Source organism: Petromyzon marinus, chromosome 40 (assembly GCF_048934315.1).
Source record: "Petromyzon marinus isolate PM22_M1 ecotype Great Lakes invasive population chromosome 40, UKy_Petmar_22M1.pri1.0, whole genome shotgun sequence".
Taxonomy (NCBI): domain Eukaryota; kingdom Metazoa; phylum Chordata; class Hyperoartia; order Petromyzontiformes; family Petromyzontidae; genus Petromyzon; species Petromyzon marinus.
Genome location: NC_133706.1, coordinates 4,588,512 through 4,611,166, shown reverse-complemented (window position 1 = coordinate 4,611,166; position 22,655 = coordinate 4,588,512). Strand labels below are relative to the sequence as shown.

General features: G+C 54.4%; 1 protein-coding gene across 4 annotated transcripts in view; it reads left to right on the top strand.

Annotated features, from left to right (window-relative positions):
- The window catches only part of LOC116950683 (homer protein homolog 1-like), a 30,788-nt gene extending 8,133 nt beyond the window's left edge, over positions 1 to 22,655 (top strand). For 3 of the 4 annotated variants that reach the window (XM_032968641.2, XM_032968639.2, XM_076073043.1), the window contains 7 exons: positions 2,156 to 2,287; positions 4,921 to 5,013; positions 5,512 to 5,639; positions 8,994 to 9,153; positions 17,368 to 17,478; positions 18,348 to 18,428; positions 21,733 to 22,655. In XM_032968641.2, coding sequence (XP_032824532.1) covers positions 2,186 to 2,287; positions 4,921 to 5,013; positions 5,512 to 5,639; positions 8,994 to 9,153; positions 17,368 to 17,478; positions 18,348 to 18,428; positions 21,733 to 21,918 — 861 coding nt within the window. In that variant the 5' untranslated portion in view covers positions 2,156 to 2,185 and the 3' untranslated portion in view covers positions 21,919 to 22,655. The remainder of the gene's footprint in view (positions 1 to 2,155; positions 2,288 to 4,920; positions 5,014 to 5,511; positions 5,640 to 8,993; positions 9,154 to 17,367; positions 17,479 to 18,347; positions 18,429 to 21,732) is intronic. The other variant, XM_032968640.2, reaches the window with a different exon arrangement.

The window sequence follows — 22,655 nt, the reverse complement described above, 5'->3', positions numbered from 1 at the left end:
GGGTTATTTTGCCGGACACAAAGATCCCCCATATAGCCTGTAACAGACTGTAGGGGCAAGTGCTGTTAGCGAGCACCTATGAAGGCCAGAACGGTACACGAGGGGGTGGGTGGCCAGCACCACGCCCGACCGCCTTTGTCTCCCTAGTAGCGATGTTTACACACCACACCAGGTACTCATTTGAGGCTGAGTCGACCTAGGGGAGGCCCGGGACCGGTTCAGATAATCGTCACTGGTGTTGGCCGTGAGCGGGAATCGAACCCGGGTCGCCAGGTTCATAGCGCAGCGCGCTAACCGCTACACTATCGCTCCCCATTTGCCGGACACACACACACACGCACATACACACACGCGCGCGTCAGTGGTGACTGAGCGCGGCCTGAGGGCAGCTCACGCTGCTTTTGCAAGTGAATGTATCATTTGTTGTTTTCGTTGTTGTTGTTGTCCTTGATAGCTCATTGGGACCCCTCCAGTGTAAATAAATATTCTGATTCTGAAAATAGAGAAGCGGACAATGTCCCCTTCACAAAGCTGTTTGTCTGCATATATCGATAACGTCATATCTGATGTGGGTCTTGCTGGGATTCTCGACTGCAAATTAAAATGGGGCTGGTCGAGCGACTCCATTCAGCCGTGCCGAACGCGCCTCCGATTATCACGGTTGACTACGTACGGTGCGAAAGAAGTTCAGCATGCGTACGTGGAACGTGGTAGATTAGCCCCTGCTCTCAAGAGGAAGGATCATTGCCTGAACTGCTAATCTGCTTTATATTTACATGTATTCGTATATGTAGCAGGTTAACAGTTAGCCTGATTGCTATTGTGGAAGAAAGCCAACTTTTATGTAGAGAGCCAGGTACACCTGCTACAGTCCATGTGCATTTAAAAGGGCGAAGTGTCCAGTACGCTCTCATTCTCCGTCTAGATGGTTACAGAGAAACTTGTTCGTAACAAGAGGCTTGTCCCGACTCTACGCAGCCCAGAGACCACGTGTATGTGCATACCTCCAGCAGCTTCTTGCTGTTTAATTCGGTGCCATGTCAAGGCCCCCTCTGCGGCCCATCATCCTCGACGGCTTTAGCGGAGGTAACTGCAGCACTTTTTACGTCTCAGAAACCGACCAAACCGCCACTGTTGACTACGTAAATCATTCTCGAGCACGGCCAATGGCCTTGGTAAATTTGGACTTCAGCACCTGCTCGGCGGGATGGCGACGGATTTGGGGCGAACGCCAAACACAACCCAAAGTAAGCGCCGGAGACGCCGACCCAATTAAAGAATCTCCGGGATTTAATCTCCCGCCTCAAAACCCACGGTCCGCGTTGAGTCAAATCCACGTGTCTCAGCAGATCCGCCCACGCGAGCTTCGTGGTAATCATCGACGAAACCATCGCCCCGTTATACGAGCAGCGAACTCCGAAAAATGGAACAGAAGCAATCGCGATTTTCGTCTGATGGCTCACGGTGGCGCGGTAAGGGGGGCAAGCGAAAGGGTGGGCGCGCGATGACGACGCGCGGGACACGAGGGGTCGGGGTGAGAGAGAGAGAGGGGGGTGGTGGTGTCGTCGTTGCGAGGAATAACAAAGTTAGCGTTGCGCCGCAGCATCGCGCGGCTCCGGTCGCCGGGAGATGAACTCGCGGTACGCAGCACAAGCAATGTGCCTGTCCCCGGCCACGTTGATTGAGTCGGCGTGGTTTAACAACAACAGCCCGTGGAGTCTTCAGTTAAGTCTCGGCGTGCAGAAGTAAATTGGTCACGCTCGGTCATTCTCACCGCGTGGCATCCACGCTCAGTTATTCAACGTTGGCCCCGGGGGGTTCTCCATTTGTCCCCCCAAAAACCGAACGCGCGCGTCGGCACCTGCCCGTGGTAGCGTAGCGGTCCGCGCGCTGCGCTCCGGACCCAGCGACCCGAGTTCGATTCCCGCTCACGGCCACCACCGGCGACGATTATCTGAACCGGTACCTGGGACTCCCCAAGGTCGACTCGGCCTCAATTGATTACCTGGTGCGATGTGTAAAAACATTGCCACTGGCCACCCACCCAACTCGTGTGCCATTGCTCGCTGACAGCACTTGTCCCAACAGCGTTTTCAGGTGACACGGGGGATCCTTGTCTTTGTTTGTCCCACCGCTGCCGCCCCCGCGATCGCAGGTGGTGGTGAACAGCGCCGTGGCGCCCGGCATGAGCTTCACCAAGACGTCGCACAAGTTCGGCCAGTGGGTGGACGGGCGAGCCAACACCGTCTATGGCCTGGGCTTCGGCTCCGAGCAGCTCCTGGAGCAGGTGGCGGTGGCTCGCGGCTTGAGAGACACGCACGCACGGGGATCATCGTCGTCATTATTATCATCGTCGTCATTATCATCGTCGTCGTCATTATCATCGTCGTCATCCTAGTCATTATCGTCATTATTGTCATCATCATTGTCATCATCATTGTCATCATCATTGTCATCATCGTCGTCGTCATCGTCCCAATTATGAACTATCCAGTGGTCGGTCTGGAATATCGAGGGTGTCTCTGCTACGGGCCCTATCCGTCCTGCAGCCCACGTTCCCTGGTGGTTCCCCTCTGTGGAGACATCGCACAGTGGAGGAACACGCCAGCGTTGTGAAAGTGCCGGCACACACAAGTTTTGTGTTTTGCGAAGGGCGTCGTGAAGTTGTACGTGTGCATGCTGAACTTCTTTCGCACCGTACGTGATAATCGGAGGCGCGTTTGGCACGGCTGAATGGAGTCGCTCCACCAGCCCCATTCCATTTTCAGTCGAGAACCCCAGCAAGGCCCACATCAGATATGACGTTATCAGTACACGGACAAACAGCTAAGTGAAGGAGACACTGTCCGCTTCTCTCTTTTCAGAATCAGAATATTTATTTATACTCCGAGGAATCCGATGAGCTATGAAGCTCTTTTTCACGTATGTCCAGAAGTTCTATGCACGGTGGCTGCCCATGCAAACACTTATCCAGGTTCAAAACCTGCTGAGCTTCTGAGATCTGACCAGCTCGGGTGCATTCCGGATGATTTCAGGTCACCGGCGGCAGGGTGGGGAAGGGTTGTGTAATCCTTACACGTCTGTAATGCACTACGGGGGACACTGCCATTCATACTTTCATCGATCGGTGACGTGCAAGCACCTTCAAAAATCCCACCTACGCAGGCGGACTGAGTCACCACTTGGTGCGTCACTTGGACCACAATACCGGGCTGATCGCGTCAAGGAGCGTTCACCGTCATCACGCAAACTCGGCTCGTCCTCGCAGCAGCTTTTGGCGAACCATCAAAGACGTCTTGAACGCTCTTCCCAGCAATATTAGGAAGCCAATGGGCCTATGCACTTTGAAATCATCCAGACTGAAAACCTTTTCCTTTAGAACTGCTTTTTGTGTTTAGTTTGTGGTCCTTCCCCCGCGCCTCTGATTAGCGCGGTTCGGCTATGTACGGTGCGAAAGAAGTTCAAGGTACATACGTACATTGTAACCGTGTCCGATAGCGGGGCCACATTTCTGAGCGCTGTGACACGGCACGCGCGGCCAAATGAACGGAGGAACGAAGCAGCGTCATCGATTCTCGCTATACCCCGAGGGCACAGCCTTTCTCTCCGCGCGCAAAACAACAGTCGATGCAGGTAATGCGGAATCGTGCGCTCAATTAGCCATTCAATTACTCGTATTGACCACACCTGGGGTGGTGGTAGTGGTGGTGGTGGTGGCTCCACGGTGGCGAGATGTTAACTACCTCGCCTGGTATAAAGGAGGTCGTGGGTTCGAACCCGAACCTGGCGCCTGCTGTATATTTGGAGTTTGCACGTTTCTGACCCTCGGTCCTCCGCTTTTTCCCTCCACATTTAAAAACACGCGTTTGGAGTATTTGGCTGCTAGAAATTTCCACGTGATGAGCCGCTTCGTCAAGCCACCATTTGTGATGGCCAGGTCGCTACTGAAAAAGAGCTACGTAGCTCAGTGGGCCTTACCTGGTAAAATAAAATAAAAAAAATCGTTTCAAACAGTTTCATTAGTAACGGCCACGAATTAAATTTGTTTCTTGCACTTAACGTGGCTAAATTCCAGCTCGAAGAATGCGATGTACGTCGGTCTCAGTGGCGGAGGTGGGTGGGAAAGCGCCGTCCCTCTACTTTGTGGACCAGAGGTCGCTGTAAGGAGTCTCAGAGGTGGCTCTGTGGTGTCCACTTCCCGTGGACAGTTCTCACACACAGAGGGTTTGCGCCGCTCTGCGAGGGATCCGAACGGATTCTTCGTCTCGCGATGTGCACCGAGACTACACATGAGATCGAATCGTGGAAAAAGTCAAATGTACATTTTTAATACGTGAGCTGAGCCGGAGTCGAATTCCTCCGCCATCCCTCCACCCCCACCCAAGCTTTGCGATCCTATTTATATTGAGGTATTTAATTTTTTTGAACTTTAAATAATTGAATTCACCCAAAATTTGTATTTCCTATTTCGCTTTGAGCCACACTTGTTAAGTTGGGTCATTAACACGCACACACAAAGACAAAGATCCTCCATATAGCTAAACAGTCTTTTGGGGCAAGTGCTGTTAGCGAGCACCTATGTAGGCCAGCACAGCACACGAGGGGGTGGGTGGTCAACACCACGCCCGGCCGCCTTTGTCTCTCCAGTGGCGATGTTTACACACCGCACCGGGTACTCATTTTGGGTTGAGTTCACCTAGGAGAGGCTCAGGACCGCTTCAGATAATCGTCACTGGTACTGGCCGGGAGCGGGAATCAATCTCGGGTCGCCGGGTTCATAGTGCAGCGTGCTAACCGCTACACTACCACTCCATACACGCACGCACGCACGCGCCTTTAACTCGCCCCTTCACACGCGCCGCTCCCCGCCGCACCGCTGCGATCTCAAACAGCTGCTGCTGCCACTTTCCGCGTTCCCAGTTTGCGGACAAATTCGAGGAAGTGAAGGCAGCGATGCTGAGGACAAAATACAAACCCCACAGCAGCCCCGACATCGCCATCGCGGCCGCCCAGGTGAGAAGTATACAATTCTGTTCATCAAATAATTCGGATTTTCCTCCTTTTAACGCTTTCCAACGAAGGTTAAAAGTGTTTATGCACTAGCTCAGTCAGTCGGTCCGTTTGCCTGTACGTTAGTGTGTAACAGTGGCCACGGTACCTCTCGTAACGATGATTTAATATGAACCGAACTTTAGTGGCCGGTTTGTGCTGCTGTCGAGGACTTGCCCTGTATATAAATGACCAAATTGACCAAAGGTGTTGCCTACAAACGGAGAGAGATACAAACCGGCGCCAAGAGCACCTGGCTCAGCCAGCATAGCTGCCTCCTCCGAGTGCCGTTATCTCATCGCCACACGGGAAACGCTCCGCTTCCTGGGCGCCTGCCACGAGCGCTGCCCGTTGCTATCGCCAATTTATTATTTCCAAGGACGAAAAACGCGCATACGCACGGCCAGGTTTTATTCTCGTCCGCACCGTTTTCGCCTGGCCGCTGTCTCTTTCTGCCCTCAGGGCCTGCGACGCGGCCAGTCCAGGCGATCGGCGCGACCTCCCGCACCCGACGAGACGTTTGGAGCCCTCCCTGGCCAGGTGGCGCTGCCCGAGAACGAGTCGACGGGCAGGAGACCGCCCCCGCACAGGTTCCCAGATCCGGCGTGTCCGGCGGCGTGCGCGGCGACCTCGCTCTTTTCCCAGCGTGTCGCGTGCGTGCCCAGCCGGCCCGTGCCGCTGACGTCGCGCACAACAAATGCGCCGTTAGCCCCGCCCCCGGCCCTGCTTGGCCCCCCGAGTCAGATTCAGATGCCTTGTGCGTGAGGCCGGCGAATCAGAGTTTGGCTCCGGCTGGGCACAGCAAGGAGCCAGCGGTAAAGCCACGTGCGCAGTGGGGACTCCACGCTGGCTCGGCTCGGACGTGGCACAGTGGAAAATAGGTACAAGCAGTCCAGCGCAGTAGAGATCCGGTGTCCGAATCCCCCTGCAGTCAGCGACGGACGCGTGGCGTCGCGAATAATGAAAGATCTACGGAGCTGCCGCGGGGTGTTCCGCACGTGACGGAGCGATGCGGACGAGGGGAGGGTCACAAAGCCGAGTGGTTGCTGGATCCTGCGAGGGCAGGTCGGGTCTTGACTTGGCAACATCTGCTGCATCTGGAAGATGGCTGAAAGCAGCATATTTCACGATGGCAACATGTTACATTTACACAAAAAGTTACAAGAGGTTGATTGAGTTATTAAGTTTTACTAACCATTTTATAAATGCTCTATGTGCCCTCCACCTGCTGTACGGACAACATCGAGACGATAGTTGAATTCGTCCCAAACGCCTCTCAAAGTGTCTTCTTCCACTGAAGTCACCGCAGCCGTGATTCTGTGTTTGAGGTCATCCAGATTAGTCGCTAATGGTGGCACAAAAACACCACGGTCTTTGATGTATCCCCACAAGAAAAAGTCGCAGGGTGTGGTGATGTCTGTGGGTGATCTTGGGGGCCAAGAGTGTAGCGCCAAGTCTTGGGGTCCCGTGTGACCTGTCCAACGTTGAGGCAGTGTTGTCTTGCGAATGACTGAGGCTAGGGGCTGTTTGTGCACTGTGAGAGGCATCTAGCGGTAATCATTTGAAACTCTATGCCCCACCCTTTAAAGTGGTAAGAGTTTCATTCATGGGCGGTTCGTGGTTGCAGAGATATAGCGATTTCAAATCGGGCCCATTCATTTTGAAACACCCTGTAGTACGGGTCGCGATATGGAAGACATCAACAATTTACAGCAGTCGGGAGGGCGGGCGGCCCGAGGGTACAAGTGAATAACGGGCGCTTTCAGCGGCGCTCTGCCACGTTCAACGAAGGCGGCAGCGTTCCGTCCGTCTCCGCCGATGCCAGAGCGGGCGGCGGACTCCGGCGACGTCAGATCCCCGCCGCTCGCTCCGCCTCCACCTGCGGCGGCCTCCGGCTACGCGGCGGCGCGCGGCTCCGGGATCACCTCGGTGTCGCTAGGCCCCAGATTCGTCCGACATACGAGAGGGCCTCCGCCGAGTAACACGATTCCCTTTTGTTCCGCGCGATGAATGCCGAGGCTCGCATCCAAGCAAGGAGAAGAAAGGGGAGCTCCACCGCAACCCCCTGACCTTTGGCAAATCAATCGCGACCTTCAGAAGCAACGCGAGCCCACGCAGAGCGACGGACTGGGTTCACCTCCCCCCCCCCACCGCCCCACGGAATAAGGCCTTCGTCAAAATAATCGTCGTCGTAATCATCGTAGTGATTTACTCGTCCGGCAAAGTCTCACCGAGTCTGACTTCCCCCCACTCTCCCCCGTCTCGTGAGATGGAGGAGGTGGTGGGTGAGGGGCTGTGGCGGAGCACGAGGCGCCACCAAGACAAGAATCAACGACCCGATTAGCACGGTTGGTTACGTACAGTGCAAAAGAAGTTCAACATACATACGTCCTTACAACATTAAAACAACATTAAAATATATAAATATAAACAATAAGCTAACGTTTTAGGCAATAGCCCTGTATCAGTGACGATTCTGAATTTGGCCTCTTTTCAATGTCAACTTTTTTCAATTTCAGATATTTCTTTCTGCGTTTGGAAAAATGTTTGTTGTTGTAAACTTTATTAGGTTGGTGGTAATTAAGGCTAAAAAATTGCGGAATTAATCGTGAATCAGAGTGGTCGAGACTGAGGATGGAGTAGCAGCCAAAGGAGGGAAACACGCCAGAGAGCGGCACCTCCAGCACAGAGACGCAGCGATCAAATCGGCTCCTTCGGAATCGACATCGCAACCATCTCCCCCTACTGCGCACAACTAGGCAGGACCCTCCTGTGAAACAGTCGTGAGACTCCGGGGTGAACAAGCGTCGTCATCATCATCATAATACAATGTTGAGAATCGCGACACCGAGAGATGGCGACGCTTTCGAAAAGCCTTCATCCGGTAGTCGATAGGTCAGCGGTCGGCAACCAAAATAACAAGGGGAGACATTTTTTTCGAATCCGCTGCAAAACTCAAAACGTTTCAAGAGCCGCAAGGTGAATAAACACACGCGGCACGTCACGAAGCAAGCAGAAAGATTCGCATGCGGCGCCGGAGCCGCAGGCCGCCGACCCCTGGAATAGATCATGACCGACGACGACGACGACGACGATCATTATGAAATTCAACCGCTTCACGCGTTGTTGTTGGGCCTCGCTGTTGCGAAAGGGCACGACCCGTGGGGACGGCCGCTTGCGCTACCGCGACAGGTGACCCCACGTCGGCATGGCTACCACGCGGAGATCGCGTCCGCGGTCTGCGCTTCACGTGTCGGCAAAGAGGATCGCGTCGCGACGAGCGAGCGCGTGGACGGAAGGCTGGGCGGGCGTGTGGGTAACCGAGTGCCTGAGCGAGCGGGCCGGCGGGCAAGTGAGTGCGTGAGTGAGCGGCTGGGTGAGTCGATGCGTGGATGAGCGAGTGGGTGTGTAGTCTGTGAAGAGGTAGGAGGTTGAGTGAGTGCTCAGGCAGTCAAACGAGTGTGAATGTGTTTGAGTGACTTCGTGAGTGAGTGAATGCATGGGTGCATAGGTGATTGAGTGTGCAGGCGAGTGAGTCAGCGGGACATGAGTGAGTGGTTGCATGAGTGGGTTGCATGGGTGATCGATTGACTGATTGAGGGCTTGCGTAGGTGAGTAAGTTAGTGGAACGCGAGTAAATGGCCGAGTGAGAGAGCGAGAGCGAGCGCGAGTAACCGTTCGTCCGGCACGTAATTCCCACCGCTGAAATCGCTCCAGCGGCATCAGGAATCTCCTCACATCCCCCCCCCCCACCGACAGCCATCGCCGCGCGCGTGACCTCTGCCGGGCGTGACCTCTCCCGAGCGTCACCTCTCCCCAGCGTGACCTCTCCCGAGCGTGACCTCTGCCGAGCTTGACCTCTCCCGAGCGTCACCTCTCCCCAGCGTGACCTCTCCCGAGCGTGACCTCTCCCCAGCGTGACCCCTCCCGTGCGCCTCTCCCAGCAGCTTGGTGAACGGCCAGGAGTTGGAGGCGGAGCTGGCCGCCCTGCGGGGAGTGAACGCCGAGCTCAAGGCCTCGCTGGAGACCGCCGACAGTGCCACGGAGGCGAGCATGAGGGAGACGGCCACCTGCCGGCAGGAGTGCGAGGCCCTGCTGGCCAAGGTGAGCTGGCGACTCGCACATCCACCACGATCCACAGAGCATGAGCGGATGTCGTTGCTTCATCTCCGCGGTGGACGTGATCTCGGGCGTGTTGGTCTCCTTTGGCTGCCACTCTGCCGTTGGTCTCGGGCCACTGGTCATCATCATCCCTTCCAGTGCGGTGTCCTCCCCACGCACACTTATATTTTTTACTACTCCTGTACTACTATTATTACTATTAACGGTCATTGCCGTCGATTTCGTAAGACGGAGGGGAAAATCCATCGTGAGAAAAGAGAGTGCCACGGAAAAATAGCGCGGGCCCGGAAGAAAAACACCAGCTTTAAACAACGCGTAACAACGCGCAACAACGCGCAACAACGCACAACAACGTGCAACAACGCGCAACAACGTGAAACAACGTGTAACAACGTGTAACAACGTGAAACAACGTGTAACAACGTGTAACAACGCACAACAACGTGTAACAACGCGTAACAACGCGTACTGCAAGTCAAGAAGACGTCTCTAACCGGCGCACGTTCTCCAATCGTCCGGTTTCTCTTTTCCCGGCTCTCAGACCAAATCCGTGGGTGCCGCTCTCCGTGCTCCCACTCGGCTTTCTTTGTCACGCTCGTCGCGTGCTTCTGATCCACACGCCAGAGCGGGTCACGTACGGCGTCTCAGAGACGCCGCGGCAAAAACACGTTTTGCAATGTACGCGCGGTGACGAGCTTCTCCAAAAAAGACTCGGCACGTTCGTCAACAGCACAGCGTGTGGCCTTAAAAGGGAAAATTATATAACGGGCGACGTTTTGGGCAACGGCTCTTCTTCAGGGCACGAAGGACCACGAAGATGGGCCATCGGCTGAGACGTGATCGGTTACGGTGTTTAACCGGAAAAAAAAAATGAGTTGACAATTTTTTCTTTTTTTCAACTCCGTGCAACTGCTGATCTGTTTTTTTTCAAAGGAGGCTTGCTTTTAATGCGAGGGGGGCAATGTTCGAGCATGTTTGAATGTTCGAGGGTTTTTGAAGGTGAGTTTGGTCGAGCCACGGAATGGACTGGGTATCTAACAATTTATTGATTCGAGTTAAAATCAATTCCTACACCGATGGCACACGCACACACGCACGGAATTAACTGTAAGAATCAATTACTTTGCAATTCGTGCAAATTATATTTAAAGGTCACCTTTGGGTCAATGGAAAAGACAAGACAGAATACAGAAGAAGACAGCACGCAGGAGACAAACAGCACAAACGAGACCAAGAGCACCGTCAGGTCTTCTTGAATCGACTTAGTGACCCCAAATTGTGACCCTAAATCGTGACCCCAAATCGTGATAATTCTTCGAATGGCAATCGGGGCTCCATCCTTGGGTGCACACAGCGCACGGTGGCTCCCGACGAGGAAACCCATTCACCGGGCCTTTACGATGGACTTTGTGGCAGATGCCTGTGACCAAATCGGTGGGAATGCAGCCGATCTCGGCAGATCTCGAAAGCTAAGCAGGGTTTTTTGAGCCTGGACATCGCTTTGATGGGCGACGATCATCGTAACAAATTATGTGGTGCTGCTGCTACGTTGGCAGTGGTGCACAGGCACAGGTAACAACGACAAATACTCGACACATTCGTCAATAACACTGAAAATAAATAGGAGACGTTTTGGTAAATGGGCCTTCTTCATAGCAACGTAAATAGAGAGGCCAGAGAGTTGGAGTGAACAATAAGAGCTGCACTTTACACCATGGGGTCTCATAAGAGTTACATTTTTATTTTTTTCTAATAACCAGCTATTAATTGGGCATATTAATATTTACATAATAGTACAAATCCTTAACTATTCAAACAGCTCACTGTAGGCTGCTGCTGAGCTGTGTGCTGGACAGCGAAGGACAGTGCAGTTAAACCCAACCGTTGTACCGTACTCGTCCGCTCCCCGTCCAAGCGCCCCACATCCACCAAACCCACGCTGGCCGGCATTGCAACACGCACGTCGTGGGGAGGCCCTCGTCCAGCAGCGGGCTGACACGGTTGGCTGCCCAGGTCGCAGCCGATGGACACGCCGCTGGGGCCAAGCTCCCCACGGCGGCGACCCAGTCGTGCCAACCCCTGACCACCCCCCCTCCCCGTCCTCCCCTCGCTCGCCGCCCCACGTGATCGCCCGCCCGCCCGCCCACACGCTGGCCGGACTGCCGCTTTTGAACTTCAAAGGCGGACGACATCCATCGAACGCGGGGCGCGCTTTGGACCGAAAGGGCTTTTTGAGAAGGCCGCGGCAGAGCGCGCCGGCGTCTGGCGGGACCGGCGCGGCCAGCGCGTTCTCGGGGAGCGGTTTAATCCCGCGTAATCCCCGCGTTTGAAATCCCACATCCCGGCGACCGCCAACTCAAAAAGGTCACTCGCGGGGAGAGCGTCCGCGCACGAAGAGGCGCGTGCGTTAACGAGCGAGCCGCGCCCGCCACCTACCCGGCGCCGGGACACCCCAGAACCTCCAGCGAGGACCGGTGCGACAGTTCTCGAGAGTTTCTTCGTGCAAACGACCCTTGCGCCCAACATTCGGCCATGGACGCTTAGAATCTTCGTGCGGCCCACGCGGGAAATCCACGTGGCAAGCGGCGCAACGCAACGCGTGCCAAAGCTCAGCGAACTGTTCGTGAGAAGGGGCTCGCGATGGGAAAGTGTTGAGTTCAAATCCGGGTTGGTTGTTGTCTCAGCCCACCATCCCTCCGGGGGTGGATAAAGTACGTGCCACTTTGTCGGGAAGCCAACAGACAGTTGGGTTATCGCTAGGAAAGACTCGTGGAAAATCCACCACTGCCTCATGGCTGCAAATAGGAGACGCCTCAATGTTCATTTGAGCAATACATCATTTAGAATAATTAACTACTTTTATTCACCACCACCACCACCACCACAGGAATCACAAGCATGAGAGCAAAGACAAAGGGCCCTTACGGGGGCTTCCACGCGTTATCCCCGCATTATTAAAGGCCGCAACTTTGCAAGGTGGACCGTGTACATCCCTGCAATGACACGATCCATTGTGCTCCTAGCACACACACCGTCACGCCTTCCAAGGGAGGCCCTCATCCAGCAGTGGAGAGAAAATGGCTGCAGTTGCTGATTTTTTAAATTTTAACCATGGTTGCTGAGAAGAGGCACAAAGGTCCACAATCCTCAGCGGCCAGCAACAAACAGCATTTATCAAAGCTGTAATCGTTAAAAAAAAGAGTGTAATGCATCTCTTGGAATGAGCGAGGTTATTGTAATAGCTTTGGAAAATTAGACCACGGGAGGGAATTCCAGAGTGGAGCAGTGCGAGGGAAGAAGTGTAAACATTCTGGAGACTTGTGGTGTGGCGGTTGAGTGGGTGGGTGAGTGAGTGAGTGTGGTGAGTGAGTGAGTGGGTGAGTGAGTGTGGTGAGTGAGTGGATGAGTGAGTGAGTGTGGTGAGTGAGTGGATGAGTGAGTGAGCGTTGTGAGTGGATGAGTGAGTGGGTGGGTGAGTGAGTGGATGAGTGAGTGTGGTGAGTGAGTGTGGTGAGTGGGTGAGTGAGTGAGCGTTGTGAGTGAATGAGTGAGTGTGGTGTGACGGTTGAGTGGGTGAGTGAGTGAGTGTGGTGAGTGAGTGGATGAGTGAGTGAGCGTTGTGAGTGGATGAGTGAGTGTGGTGAGTGAGTGAGTGGATGAGTGGATGAGTGAGTGAGTGTTGTGAGTGAGTGGATGAGTGAGTGAGCGTTGTGAGTGGATGAGTGAGTGTGGTGAGTGTGGTGAGTGAGCGTTGTGAGTGGATGAGTGAGTGTGGTGAGTGTGGTGAGTGAGCGTTGTGAGTGGATGAGTGAGTGTGGTGAGTGAGTGGAGGAGTGGATGAGTGAGTGAGTGTTGTGAGTGAGTGGATGAGTGAGTGTGGTGAGTAAGTGGGTGAGTGAGTGTTGTTGTTGTGAGTGAATGAGTGTGGTGAGTGAGTGGATGAGTGAGTGTGGTGAATGAGTGAGTGGATCAGTGAGTGTGGTGAGTGTGGTGAGTGAGTGAGTGGATGAGTGAGTGTGGTGAGTGAGTGAGTGGATGAGTGATTGTGGTGAGTGAGTGGATGAGTGAGTGAGTGTGGTGAGTGAGTGAGTTTGGTGAGTGTGGTGAGTGAATGTGGTGAGTGAGTGAGTGGATGAGTGAGTGAGTGGATGAGTGAGTGTGGTGAGTGAGTGAGTGGATGAGTGAGTGTGGTGAGTGAGTGGATGAGTGAGTGTGGTGAGTGAGTGAGTGGATGAGTGAGTGTGGTGAGTGAGTGAGTGAGTGGATGAGTGAGTGTGGTGAGTGAGTGAGTGAGTGGATGAGTGAGTGTGGTGAGTGAATGTGGTGAGTGAGTGTGGATGAGTGAGTGTGGTGAGTGAGTGTGTTGTTGTTGTGACCTGCGGTGTCGTGATTGAAAGCAGTACGGACGATACAAAACAGTTAAACTAAAAACTATTGAAACTATTTTATTTACCAGGTAAAGCTCACCGAGTTATACAGCTCTTTTTCAGAAGCAACCTGTTCACAAATGATAGCTAAACGGAGTGCCTTATCGCATGTGAGAATTTACAGCAGCCGAATACTCTAAACGCGTGACGTTGGTTCTAAATGTGGAGGGAACAACTGGAGGACCTGGAGAAAAAATCCACGCGACCACGAGGAGAGAGAGACACCGCAGACTCCAAATACAGGCGATCTCCAGTTTATGGTGGTCGGGTTTATGACGATCCACATTCATGACGTTTATACAACACCACGATGGATCGATTTACGGCGACGAAACTTCATTTACGGCTAAGAAACTTCATTTACGGCGAAGAAACTTCATTTACGGCGTAGAAACTTAATTTACGGTGCATCTTTCGACATTACCCCGAACGCATTAGAACAGAGACGGTCTGATTTTCCGATCCGACTTGGCGTGGAGCTTTTGTTATTCTCAAGTGTTGTTGTGGATGTTTCCCTGTGAAACCCCGTTAGATATGTCCGATAAAAGGAAAGGGACATTGGCAAGGGATGTTTCTACTGTGCCCACTGTCTATGGGAAAGCACGGTCCCATGTGTGACCGTCAGATTTACGACGGAGCTTCCAGGAACGCATCCTGTCGTTAAAGCGAGGACCGCCTGTGTACTGTACAGGGGTCGGGACCGCACCCGCGACCTCCTGCACACCGGGCGAGGGAGATAACACCTCGCCGCCGCGAGATGGCGAGACGTAGACCAAGGTGATGATGACCCCGAGCGATTCTGCGTACATTCCACGTTCCCATGACGGAGCTCAGGCCATCCACGTGACAGGTCCCCCGCTGCGCGCATATTGAGCGGTTGCCACGGCAGTGACGAGGCAAAAGATACCTTCTCCTCCACAATATGGCACAGCAAGGCGCATGACACTGCGCAGGCAGCAATTCCATCGCCTGAATCGTTGCGATGGAGAAGGGCGGTTTGCCCGACGCGCCACCTGCCCTGCACGTCCTCGCTTCGGGGCGGCGTTATTGACGAGGGCTGAGTTGTCGTTATTCCAGGGACGCCAGTAGTCGACTTCGCGTCCTCTGCAAGGAGGGACGCTCGCCGCAAAATTCACGTTCAGCTTTGCGCGACGCGCGAGCGAGCGAGCGAGCGAGCGAGCGGGCGGGCGGCCGCGTGCCACTGTCCGTAAGCGATGGCCGCGACCTATCGGTGGGATTAGCGTCGGGGGTCAGGTCGAGCGGCCGCGACCTATGGATCGGGTTGTCCTTTACGGGCGGGATTAGGCTTCAGATTAGCGGTAATGACTTTTTTCCACTTCCCGCGGGGGCGCAGTAAAGACACGCACGCGCGCACAGTTTACCGCCAAGCACACAAAGGTCGCGGACGCCACAGTTGCGGAATTCGGTGAGACGTGCGCCGTAGCCGGGCGACTTATTGCACGGCCGCCTTTCTTTCGCCAAATTCCTTCTCCGCCACGGCGGTGGCGGCGGTCTCCACAAGAGGGCCCCCATTGTGGCTGGCGCACTCCGCCGAGGTAGCGCGCGCGGGCGCACAACCACCGCCTTTTAACACATCCCCGCCGAAATAAATGAACCGAGGGGGGCAAAGCCGGGGGTAGATAAATAGCGGGGGGGGGGGGGGCACGCGACGGGTCGGCCGTTCGCCGCCACTCCCAAACCCCACTCGTGTCCTCGTTCACGGCCGAGTGGCCCCTGGAGGAGGGGTCAGGTTCAGTGCTCACCCCCCCCGCCCCCCCCCCTTGTTCCTGCCAAACACGGGGGTGGGGTGGCGGGGGGGGGGCAGGAGGGACATCTGGGCACGTGGTCCCCAATTCCTGTGCACAATTTGTGCAACGGGCGTATTGGCAAAGTGCTGTGAGATGCCGTCGTGTGAAGGGCGATGCTGTCATCGTCGTCGTCGTCACCATCATCGTCATCGTCGTCGTCATCGTCGTCGTCGTCACCATCATCGTCGTCATCGTCGTCATCGTCGTCGTCATCATCGTCATCGTCGTCATCGTTGTCGTCGTCGTCATCGTCGTCGTCATCGTCGTCGTCATCGTCGTCGTCATCATCGTGGTCGTCGTGATTGTCGTGAGCGTGGCACCCTACGCGACTATTCCCGGTGGAGCCCAGGGCAGCGCTCGTCTTCTCTTTACAGCCCCGAGGCAGTGGTGGGGATTTTTCTTCCACATTCTCACGGCAAGAAGAGAAGAGCTATCGATATGGCAAATCCAGTATTTACTTCCTCACAGTGTATTACTCATTTTATCGACCCCCCCCCCCCCCTCGCTTCTTAGAATGACGATGGGCAGATTTGACCTCCCGCCGGAGATTTGTGATTGCGAGTGGCGGTGCGCGCTCTAATGGCAGCGGTGCACGGCTCGCGTTTTGTGAAGTGAAAGGGGCGTCGTGGTCACGTGATGTTAACTCCCTCGCCTGGTACGCAGGAGCTCGTTGGGCTCGATCCGACCCTGATGCCTGCTGTATATTTGGAGTTTGCACGTTCTCTCCGTGGTCGCTTGGATTTTTCTCAAGATCCTCCGGTTTCTCTCTAGAATCAACATCACACGTTTTAAGAGTATTTGGCTGCTATAAATTTCCACGTGACGATAAGCCACTTCGACGAGCTATCATTTGTGGCCAAGCCACTTCTCAAAAAGAGCCGCGTAGCTCAGTGGGCCTTGCCTGGTAACATAAAAAATGCAGTTAGAGAGAAGAAGATCGACCCTTGGCAGGGGTCACTAACATGCTCGAGATGGGTCGGGAGACGTAGTATGGTAAAATAAACAAAGATAAAGATCCCCGTCATAGCATTAACAGACCGTTGGGGCAAGCGATGTCAGCGAGTAGCACCTACGAAGGCACACGAGGGGAGGTGGCCAACCACGCCCGGCTGCCTTTGTCTCCCGAGTGGCAATGTTTACACATCACACCAGGTACTCATTTGAGGCTAAGTCGACCTAAGGGAGGCCCAGGACTGGTTCAGATAATTTTCACTGGTGAGAGGGAATTGAATCCGGGTCACTCACCCACCGCACTGCAAGTCACAACAACAGACTCACGCGCTCACCCACTCACTCACTCACCCACTCACTCACCCACCCACCCACCCACTCACCCACCCACCCACTCACTCACCCACTCACTCACTCACCCACTCACTCACTCACCCACCTACCCACCCACTCACCCACCCACTCACCCACCCACTCACTCACTCACTCACCCACTCACTCACCCACCCACCCACCCTTCACTCACTCAATCACCCACTCACTCACCCACCCACCCACCCACTCACCCACCCACTCACTCACTCACCCACTCACTCACCCACCCACCCACTCACCCACCCACCCACCCACTTCATCTATTTTCCCAAAGTTGTTACCGCAACGTTGCTCAAGTCAAGATACACGTTCCATTCTTAGATATATTATAGTGCTGTTTGTTGCTGGCCACGTGGGGTATTGTGTCTTTCCGGCCTGCATTAAGATACCGCGATAACAAACAAAGTCCCGTAAACTTCCCGCTACTACGAGCCACGTGCCTATGCCAGTCTACCGGCAGCCTGGTAAATATTCCCACACCCCGCACACCAGATCCCGTATGCCCCCCGCTACGGCGGCCGCTATAGTCGCCGCGTGCCACCTACTCCGGGTCTGGCGGCGAGCCGGCAAAAACGTTCGGCGGGTAACGAGGCCCTAAGGGATCCTGAACGACGGTGGCATTGGCGCCTGCGCAGGTGAACGAGCTGGAGCGGCGACGCGCGGAGGCCGACCGCCTGCTGGCGAGCAACGCGCAGCTGAGCCGGCACGCGCAGGAGCTGGAGTTCCAGATCAGCGAGAGGGAGCAGGTACGCGACGCCGGGCGAACCCGACGCCTTCGGCCACCAGCGCCACGCTCAAGAGCGCAGGCGGCTGCCTCGCGAAGGCGCTGCCGCGCTTCCCGGCACGGGTAGACGGCCCGGCACGGGCGACGACGTGGCCCAGCGGCAGCGCGTTCCCCGCTTACCTGGTAAAATATATATATATTTTTAGTATATAGTTTGTTGGGGAGGTTCGCGGCTCGAATCCGGCAGGCGGCACCGGTTAATGCTGCGTGTGCACCGACCGTGAAATACGCGTCGCCTGCGGACGTTGAAACAAAAAGAAAACGTGACGTCGTTTGAAGGGTAGGCCATTGCGTGCGAGCACACCACGAGCCAAATTTGCGAAATGGGAAAAATTACACCCGTAAATTAATCCGTTGGGGAAAACTCGTCGCGATCGCTACCTCCTACCGCGAAAACCGAGCGGGAGCAGGATCCTGCTGAAGAAGAGGCCTTGAGCCTCGGCGAGACCTTACCGGGTAAACAAGTTGCAATAACAATAATAATAATTCACACGAAAGCCATCGGCTCATTTGCTATCCGCGCCGTTCTCGTAGCGCAAGGCTGTATCACGAAGGCGCTTCGCTTCACCGACGGCCACGGCTTGCGGTAGCTTCACAGTTAGGGGGTGATGTTGCTGCATGGCTTTACCCAATGTCAGTAAATCTGCGAGTCCTTTTACTAAGGACTATTGGGGGGGGGGGGGGGGGTGAAGAGATATGCGGGTTGGTGAAGTGGCCCACCCGATGCGTGGAACACCGCACCACCCCCCACGCTCGGGGGACCCGGCCACCCCACCCAACCTGCACCACCACCACAACGCAGCGTGCGTGCGACACGTGGCCCTCTCGCAGGAGCGAGCGCTGCTCACGCAGAGACACGAGGAGGTGAAGGAGATGAAGGAGGAGGCTGAGAGGAATCTGCAAAAGATCAAGGTGAGAACGTCCTCCTCCTCCCCCCCTCCTCCTCCTCCTCTCTCCCCCCCCTCACTTCTCCTCATCCTCCACCTCCCCTGCCTGGACGAGGCTGCCTCACCTGTAGCGGACGACGAGGAGGGAACCCCCCGCCGGGTACGGCAGCTTCCCCCACGTGGCTGAGACGACGACCGAGGAGGCCTCGGGGCAGGCTGGGGGGCAATCGCGGAGTGTCTGCTGGCGGCTGCTTCGCTCGGCGATGGACATTCCGTCTGCAATAGTTGGAGGGGATCGGACCAAATCGCACAGAAAATGCGTACAGTTAAGGAGTGGCCGTCGCAGCCGTTCCACGTAGACGGGGGGGGGGGGGGGGGGGGGGTGTGAGCTGGAGTCGAACGCACGACGGACGTGAGCAGATGTTGTGGAGAACAGCAGAAGCCACGTCGCAGGAAACGGACAATTCGCCTCCTTCACATAACTGTCCTTCCACACAACAACAACAACAAATTAAAGTATTTTTCGATTTAAAGCTTTCGTGACTGCAATGATTCATCTTCTTTGGTTCTTTCGGTAAAGTCACGTAGAATGAGAATAAAATAATAAATTGATAAAATAAAATAACACAATAATATTCTCACGACGTTTCGGCCACAACACAAGCGGCCTTCATCAGGTGAAGGGACGAGACTGTCTGGTAGGACAGCACTGTGAAGGGACGAGACTGTCTGGTAGGACAGCACTGTCCTACCAGACAGTCTCGTCCCTTCACCTGATGAAGGCCACTTGTGTTGTGGCCGAAACGTCGTGAGAATATTATTGTTATTTTATTTTATCAATTAATTATTTTATTCTCATTCTACGTGACTTTACCGAAAGAACCAAAGAAGATAAAGTATTTTTCACACATCCCATCGGCCACACGACCTTCTGCTTGGAGTGCAAAAGTTCATCGGCATTTGTTCGATGCAAGCAAAACTCTGCGACACTGAATGGCGAAGCCGGTACAGAGTGTTGCTTGTGCTGAACCCAATGCTGCTGATATGAAGCACTCCCAGAAGGCCGCGTGGTTAATGGGATGTGTGAAAAACACTTAACATTTTTAGGGGTGGAATGACATGTATAGGTGAAAGAGGCTTACTGGTGCCAAGATGTTAACTACCTCGCCTGGTATACAGGAGGTCGTGGGTTCAATGCCAACGCTGTATATTTGCATGTTCTCCCCATAATTGCGTGGATTTATCTCCGGGGTCCTCTGGTTTTTCCCTCCACATTTAGAAACTAGCCCACGATGCAGTTCACGAGAGAGCGCAACCCGCTATGCGCCGGTGTTGATAACAGCAAGGGCATCGTGGTGGCCTGGAGACTCGGATCAGAGCGTTGAGGCTGGCAACGGCTGAGTTCCGTGGTTGTGAGTTGATGGTCTCAGCCCGGTCACCAATGACTGCACGTGAAAAACAGTTAAACTTTCCCGATCATATTCGCTTTGGTTTTGTAACACACTGCGGCCGAGTTCCAGCTCTGAGAATTAAAAAATGATCGAATTGGCCATTATTCTTAGCGGCAAACCGGGTGGGACAGCGCTGGCCCCTATCATTCACAGCGTGCTGGCTGAGCTGCCGTAGATTCTTCCTCCGAGGGTTCGACATCCCAGGGCCAACATCTCCCTGAGGCCAGGGACGTGGGTAGCCCATTAGCGTGTGGATAGAGGTCACGGCAAGGGAACTCGGAAGTAGTTCTGTGATGTCACCTTCCATGAGTTTTCGTCTACCGCAGAGGCGATGCACAAGTAGACACTTTGTCCCATGAGCGACGCCGATGGTACAATCGGCAGAGCACTGGGAAGAAGTGCTAAAATAATTAAATAAAAAAGTTCCCTTACGTGCAGAAAAGGATCACGCAGCATGAAAAAAATGCATCGATTGAAATTGATTATTATGCCAATGAACCTCGCATCAAATCATTAATCAATCCATGTTTGGGAATGTAAACAAATTACCTGCCAGTGCACCATTAAGCTGACAGAACGCACAAGACGGGACACAAAAAAGACACGACATGCAAGGCGAAGAATAACAAAGCAGTACGCAAGAGACGTTAAAAACAATGAGGATCCACCCTTGAATCGTGAAAAGCAATCGAATCGCTGGTGGGGATGTAATTATTACACCTCAAATCCCTACGTCAAAAATCCTTACGACAACGTGGGTCTTCGCGGCTGCGCTATACAGTCTGTTCTATAATGTGGTGTTCTTCAGGAACGCAACTACCGTGTTACAGAACAACCGGCTGTGTTTATCCTTGCGATAAGTTTCCAGGTGGTACCGCGCGTGGTTCGGCATCACGCCCCGACGTTTTGCTCCGCGGACTGGGAGCATCTTCGGGATTTGAATTCAATGCTCCTATCTCAATTCAGTGATTCAAACTGTATTTCTTGAAAAAGGCCCCCAGCAAGTGCAGCGAATCGTCGGGCATCGCGACTGGACCCAAGCGTTTGATCGTCAGCTCGGTTCGTGTTTGTGGGTTAAACTTGGAATTTTCTCCAGGCGCTCAATTCAATTCCCTCGCGACTCTCGATCGAAGGGACGTGCGAACGAACCCGCGCCACCGCCGCCGCCTCTGAGGGTCCGGCGTGGCCAGGGGCGGGGCCAGGATTTCAGGCCGGGGTGACATTCAACAAATGTTAATTTCAAGAATGATTTAGAGTCAGGCTGTTGAACTAGACGCCATCGGTTGGCGACACACTCTGACAATGCAGTTGCACGGAGTCCGCCAGACCGAGTGTCGTACACTAACACGCAGAATGTAACCCCTGTCACCCCCCCCCTGGCTCCGCCCCTGGGCGTGGCTATCGAATACGCAGGCGGTGCAACTGCACAGGGGCGCCCGTGGGCCGGAGGGTCCCAAGCGGAGGCCTACGAGGGAAACGGGAACTGGGCCTCGTTTACTTCTCGAGCTTGGGGCGATTGGTCGATGAAGTCGATGAATCGACAAAAAATTGGTGACGAGCGGGAGCAGAGGGGAGATCGATTTTCCACAACCGCAGAATGTCCGAGTTAGTCAGACGCAGTAATCGTCAGCCGTAATCCATCACGTCAATTCTAATCAGATAGCAGGGCCACAGCTGTCGAGTGTGCAAGCGGTGTGGCTGCACCGGAGCCCACGGGCCAGAAGGGGGTCCCACACGCTGGGCCACAAAGAGAGGGAGCGGGAAATTAGACGGGGGGGGGGGGGGGCCCTGTTTAATTCCGTGTAACCAGGACCGCCCGTGCCACCCTCGCCACCGGCGTCAACCGCTCTCTGCCACCGGCGTGCTCGCTTTGCTCAGGAGACGGAGCAGAAGAACGCGGAGCTGCAGAAGCGAGCGAGCGCGCTGAAGGAGGAGCTCTCGGAGAGGCAGAGGAAGAAGGAGGCCGCCGGACGGGAGATTGACGGATGGCTCCGCACGCTGGACGGGAACATCGCCGAGTTGGTCGAATTCCGTGACTGCCTCGCCAAAATCGGGCAGCTGTGATTCCTTATTTTGTCTCATTTCTTATTATTTTGTGGTCGCACGCGTCCGAGATGGTTGAGCGGGGTGGGGGTGGGGGGGAGGAGGGCGACCGCCAGGGAGGAGACGGAGCGATGAAATCGGCTCTCGTGCGGGCGCTGGGTGGATTGTGACACTGCGACATCGTGCGTGCGAGATCGTGGCAGCTTTGAGACGCCTTCAGTCGAGCGGTGGATTGACCACGGTTGAAGATGGTGTTGATAACGAACGATTGTAATTTACAGCTGTTTGTCAATCAACTGCCCGATGAAGGCCTCGTGCTGGTCATGGGGGTTGTTTGACCATACTTCACCACGCTGGTGAGTGCGGTTTGGTGAAGAGGGGGGAGGGTATCGCTCAACAGCCATTGATGTATAGATGTTAGCCGTGCCTGGGAATCGAACTCAGGTGGCCGAGGTTAATGGTGCAGTGCAATAACCACTGCGCCACAAATACTTACATATGTTAACAAACGAAAAAAACCTCACGCACAAACAAGCCTCACACGCACGCAAAAAACTGACACGCACACACAAACCTCATACGCACAAACCTCAGAAACGCACGCACGCACACACAAACCTCACACACACGTTTAAAAGATGTAAGCTGCGGCACAAGTACAATTTTGATATTCGTGGCAGGTCGTGATATTTTAAAAAAAAGTTACGTTGCAATTCATACAATTAACGAAAAGGAAATAAACTGTCTGGCCAACCTTC